Here is a 5920-nt window from a genome sequence, read left to right on the forward strand (position 1 = left end):
TTCTATGCAATCGTAAGTTATGATAAATTTTGTAATATATTTGTATACACACATAAAAAAACTGTCATCTCCTTTGGCACATGCCGTTACTTCATAACTGCATTTTAAAAAAACTTTTAATTATTAGTAAATAATTAACAGATATGTGATTACAGCAATTCTCTTAAAAATTAATTGATAAAAGTTTTAAATGCGAGAGCAACAATATTCTTATATGTACAAATACGTATATATATATTTGCATCCTTTCTATTTTGCGAAGAAAACTGCATATAAATATTAATATAAATTACTTTATATAACAATATTGATTAGAATTACGATTGTTATTGTATACTTTTACAAATAGCGCACGTGACTATTTGATAATTTTTTAATTACGTTAATCGTTAACGACTCATTAGAGAACGTTACAATTTACAATAAAAGTTTCCTCAATAATTTATATAATTCGACAAAGTATTATAGTTTCTTCAAATGTTTAATTTATGTAATGGCTTAAAATAGCCATTTCCAGAAGATCCTAAATATTCTGGCCAGCTCTGATGTATAGAAATATTTTTGCATGTTTGATTAGGTAGCATATCCTCCGGACATACGCATTCTAGTTTCATCCTGTATATTGTCATTTGACCAAACGCGATTTTGGTATTTTCCCTATCCATTGCCTCTTGATATAATCTGTAATTAATGCCTCGCTCGGATAAACATTCGCTGATGATGTCGTCATCTTTTTTGTACTCAAGTTTATCCTCTAATAATGCTTTCTTCTTATCAATGCACTCCACATCTGCTCGAGACAAGATCAAAGACACTTCAGACGATGGTAACCAGAACGTAGGAAACACTAAATCTATCGATGTCTTTCCTTTGGATTCGATAATAGACGGCAGCAGAATACCGGTTGGTGCCTGCTTCTGAATACCATTGATACTGTTTGACTGATTGTCGTTAATTTCCGAGTTTCGTTTTGTTCTTCGTTTCTGTCGTATTTTAACAACTCTATCAGTTGTCGACAATATTAGTAATTGCTTCTTATTAATCTTGCCTTTACTTTGATTTTTCAGTGATTCCCGTTTAAATACTTTTTCTATACTAGCATCATCATCCGCGTCTTGGACAATATTAGGAAAACTATGCTTATAAATGTGTCTTCGTTGAGGTATGTCTACGACTTTTTTAGTAGTGAAAGTTGTATCTGGATGACCAGTGATTATTTGATTTTTAGTAACATTTGATGCTTCAGTACGTGTGTCCTCCGGCAATTCCATACTCATATTTGTGCTCTTTATTTCTATTAATTCGCTCGTCTTTAATATATTCTGTATTGTAGTACTCTTTTCGATATTTGATTTATTGTTTGACATAATTAATGGTAACTCTGGAAATTGCGAAGTTGACGTCATTGATATATTCATTATATCATCAGCTTCGTTCATTGAGCTATTCTTTTTGTTAATTTCTTCCATTTTCTTCCTTTTTTCTATGTTAATTTCTTCATGATCCAGTCGTAAATTGTGTCGCGTCGATTCAGGTGTTGAATTAATTTCTTTATGAGAAATATTTATCGAATATATATCTTTAATCACAGGAACAACACTTCTCTGTTCTCGCACTTCATCTTGTGAATAATCTACACTCTGATCGTCTTCATTGTTACCGTTATCATTTTCGTATATACTATCATACTCTTTATCTGGCTGTACATCATCCTCCATCCATTTGTTATCCTGTTTCCACGCTTGATCTACATTCAAATTCTCTACAGTGTCTTCAGGATTATGTTTCTTATGGCTCTTGAATTCGTCAAAGTTCTCATATACCGCGTCCGAATCGTATTTGCCAATCTCGAGTAGACTATCTTTGTGTTTAAAAATGTTATCTTTCCGATGATTTTTATGAACTTTTGGCGATCTCTCGGAAACGAGCGGTATGTTTGAATAAGTATCCGTGACTTTTAATCGCGAATGGGACTTCAGATTCTTCTCCTCTTCTTTTCGTAGATCGACTGAATTATTGAACTCTACCGACTTCCAATCCTCCGAGAAGTATAATGACAATCCAGGCGGGCCGACATGTTGACTTAAAGCCAGTAATCTCATAGTAAGCGTCGAATTGAATCTCAGGGAGCAGAGATCAGTACGAGTTTGCGACATGAAACTCTGACCTTTTAAGAACTGATATTTTTCCTTGATTCCCTCGTAATTTAAACAGTCGGTAGACCAATGTAAAAACCAATCGTTACCAAACCCATCGACAGTGACCGACAATCCAGACATTTGCCCACTTAAACTATCTTCCATCGATTTCTCGAGCAAAGGCTGGCCATTACGACCATCTATAACTGTAGCTACGGTGTAATAGTATGTAGATAAGCCAGTACCTATCTGATGCTTCACCATAAAATCTGGTATATCGTCGTCGTTATAATAACCGGGAATGGGAATGCTAATTACTTCGGAATTGGGAACCGTGTAATTCCAGATAGGCTCAAATGTAGTTCCATTGTATGCTATAATCGTAGAATTGAACATAGCAGCGACAATATCTTCAATTCCATCCGATGTAATATCGATTAAAATCGGTGGCAATAGTGCATTTTTGCCAGTGTTATGATTGAGCTTTTGCAATTGCTGCAACAAAAGTATTCAAAGTAGCAATTAACACGATAATCTTTTCATATTAATAAAAAAAATCTAACAGATCTTGTTATGACTACATACCAAATCACCATAAAATATATTAGCTTGGGACACTATATATAATCCTCCGGAATCTTGCTGACTGGTTGTAGCTAGAACGAATATATTTTCTCCATCAGGGTGCACTATAATTTGCGGTGCTACGAACAATTGCTCTGTATCTGGTAAATTCATATTGCGTATGACACTGCCACTTTTACCCGATATTACGAGTACATTACTTGCTTGAATATTGTCTGATTGTACAACATGCGATGCTATTACATCAGCAATACCGTCGCCATCCATATCAGCTATAAGTCTTGCATCATAGACATCCAAAATTATTTGCAGCTCAGAAATTAGATCTTGAAGTGGTATCTCCCATATATTAGAACCATCATGGCCATCAATAGCTTGTAGTATTCCACCACGTCCAGATATGATACAATCCTTAACTTTGTCGTTTGTCAAGTCTGCATCGCAGTCAACAGAAAGTATGGAATGGGCAGTCCAATGTGTCCAGATAGGTTCACCCGTTTTACCATTCAGTGCTAGTACACCGCCTAGACACGGCGTTTGATTCCCAAAATATATAGTACAAATATATTCTGTATCCATCATATCCAGACCTGAATTTATAAATCAATAACTTTACAGTAACTTAAATTAATAACCTAATCAGAAAAAAACATTAATAATTCACCTTAGATTGTAAAGAAACATCATGTAAATGTCAAACCAAAATCTGTAAAAGAAGCAAATAAAATAGAAGTAGCCAATTACAAATCACAATGCAACATATATAACACAGGAAATTATAATATATATAAAAAAAGTGAAACAAAATTAAAATAATAATCACAAAAAACATTCATTTATTTAAATTAAACATAATACTTTTTATACCTGTACTAAATCCCACAATAATATCTTCAATTCCATCAGAGTTAACATCATTACTCCTAAGAGGTGCTTCAGGTGTTAACTTTGGAAATGATCTCGCCCATAAAACACTGGACGAGAGTGATGTACATGGAATTATCTCTGATTCATTTACAGGATTTTTTAGATCGTGTGACATCCAGCTTTTCAGTATAGTTAACGGCATTGGGAATATATTTGCAGTAAATATACAAACTACAATTAAGCCTAACAGCACAATCAATGCTGTAGTTCCACAGCACACTGGCACGAGAAGCATGTTATATGGGATCTTATGGTTTTCCAAGTTGCAGGACTTTTTGCATTTTCTACGAGGTGCCATGAGAGGCTGTTTCACTCCGCCATCGTCATCTAATTTCAATCCACCGTTTCTCCCATCCCTAATAAATACTTCATCATCGATGTCGGTAAGATCATCGTCGTCGAGGTTGTCTCTCACTGCCAGTTTCGGTAAAGTCGGATATACCGCTGACATGTTGTCAACACCTGCAAAAATACACTCAGAAAATTAGACGAGAGAATTTTATATCTGTGAATTTGACGATTACGAATCGAGCAATGGGCAAAAATTAAAATATTCGCAAAATTTTACGGAATTAGAAACATATGTACCTGAGAATACTTTATTCTTTAAACGCACGCAAAATTTCAACTTTTCCTGATTCTCGTACCTGTACGCTCACCAGGCTCACTTACGCTTTCAAAGAGATGTCATATGTACTCTGACGCCTATAGCGATTAAAAAATGTGTACAAATAAAACATACTTGCACATACACATCAACACAATATTTATGCAGAAAGAAGCTCGAAAAGCCTCAAAGCGGCCATCTCAGCATTCGCGGCTTTTTTCGTGGTACCATCGAAACCATATCATAGGCATAAGAAGTCTGTTCACGTTGAACGAAATCCCCAAATATTTTTGCACTTAAAATGAGATAGATATGTATTTGGCCTTGAAAAGAGAGAAAGCGAAGATGCTGAGTGCAAAAAGTGCAAGCAACGCGAACAGACCTAAGATAACAGACCCAAGGGCTGATATTCATAGTCCATTCTTATTTCAAGATAGTCCTAAGTAGTATCTTAAGACGCTAATACGGCCCTCTAATTGGTTCGTGACTTCTTAAGATATGGTCTTAAATATAAAACTGACTATGAATACCAGTCTTTTAATACAATTGATTTATAAAACTTGGATATTGACGAGCGATATCCAATGAAAGCTCTGCTTTTTTTTACGTGACGATGTAAAGCAAAGCTCTTATTGGATATCGCTTATCGCGTCCAGTGTGCACTGTACAGTAGCCAGTTGAGCCAGTAGGCATTAAGCATTTCATATTTTATTTGCTCAGTCGGCGCCATCAGCGTCAGCGGTGATCAGTGGTTGGTGTCGTGTACGATAGTGATAGATAGTGTAGTCAAGTGTGGTTGAGTTGAGTGTTTTACGGTGCCGGTGACGGTGCGTGTTGGTTAAAGTCGACGGTGAGACGTCGCCAGAATGGGTCCCGTATTTTATGTCATCTACGTCGCATTGTTGTCCACGTACGCGAGCGCGAGCACAGACACGAATACGCGGCGAACGAAAGTCAGCCTGGTGGAACAACTGAACGAGGATAACTGGAATCTTATGCTTACTGGAGAGTGGATGATTGAGTTGTAAGTGCGACCGTGCACGTCGACATCGTTGTGGTTGATGTCGTGTCAAAAATTGCCCGAATTTGTTCTTAACGATTGTCATTAAACAGGTTATACAGGATTAAAAGGCTTTAAATAATTTTAAGGATTTAAAATGATATAACTTGTTATAAAAGAAAGAATATAAATATTAAATTTATTTTAATAAAAATAATTAAAATTTGCAAATGTAACATGAAGAAAATGAAATTGTTTGACGTTTTTGTGTAAAATAGCAATTGCTACAATAATCGAGACAAAAATTAATAGCTAATGGTAAATTCAAATGTAATGTATTTTTTGTATTTGAACGTACTTTACAGAAAAAGCTGAATTATTTTTACTTATCAAAATCTTTGTTATCTATATAATCACTGCATAGGTTTAATAGACCCACTGTCAGCTCTAAAAGGATATACTTGAATGAATTCAATAGATAATAGAAGTATTCTTGTGAAGAATATGTAGAATATAAAGTCATATAGTTAGATTTTCTCTTATCAATATATGTGTATATTTTGTAGTTGATAGCATTGCTGAAAGTTTATATATTTAAGTTTTACAATTATATATTATATATATATATATATATATATGTCTTAAAATCTGAAAAATAATATC

General features: G+C 34.6%; 2 protein-coding genes across 2 annotated transcripts in view; one reads left to right on the top strand and one right to left on the bottom strand.

Moving 5' to 3' along the window:
* Nucleotides 1-439: 439 nt before the first annotated feature.
* Nucleotides 440-4437, bottom strand: LOC108756245. Its single transcript, XM_018499888.1, has 4 exons — nt 4239-4437; nt 3591-4112; nt 2724-3313; nt 440-2633 (listed from the first exon to the last, which is right to left on the bottom strand). Exons 2-4 carry the CDS (start codon nt 4099-4101, stop codon nt 474-476), a joined length of 3261 nt encoding a protein of 1086 aa, XP_018355390.1. The 5' UTR covers nt 4102-4112; nt 4239-4437; the 3' UTR covers nt 440-473.
* A 554-nt stretch (nt 4438-4991) lies between these two features.
* Nucleotides 4992-5920, top strand: part of LOC108756250 (thioredoxin-related transmembrane protein 1-like) — a 2634-nt gene continuing 1705 nt past the window's right edge. The window contains 1 exon segment of the mRNA XM_018499896.1: nt 4992-5345. Within this exon segment, the coding sequence (XP_018355398.1) occupies nt 5124-5345 (222 nt within the window). The 5' untranslated portion in view covers nt 4992-5123.

Source organism: Trachymyrmex septentrionalis, unplaced genomic scaffold (genome assembly GCF_001594115.1).
Source record: "Trachymyrmex septentrionalis isolate Tsep2-gDNA-1 unplaced genomic scaffold, Tsep1.0 scaffold97, whole genome shotgun sequence".
In the NCBI taxonomy this organism is placed as follows: domain Eukaryota; kingdom Metazoa; phylum Arthropoda; class Insecta; order Hymenoptera; family Formicidae; genus Trachymyrmex; species Trachymyrmex septentrionalis.

Bases quoted from the DNA above. Each gene is read 5' to 3' on its own strand.
- LOC108756245 (XM_018499888.1), bottom strand. From the start codon at position 4,101: ATGTCAGCGGTATATCCGACTTTACCGAAACTGGCAGTGAGAGACAAC. The intron at 3,314-3,590 runs GTATAAAAAGTA...TTATAAATTCAG, and splicing joins TATTGTGGGATTTAGTACAG to GTCTGGATATGATGGATACA. The intron at 2,634-2,723 runs GTATGTAGTCAT...CTTTTGTTGCAG, and splicing joins ATATATTTTATGGTGATTTG to CAATTGCAAAAGCTCAATCA.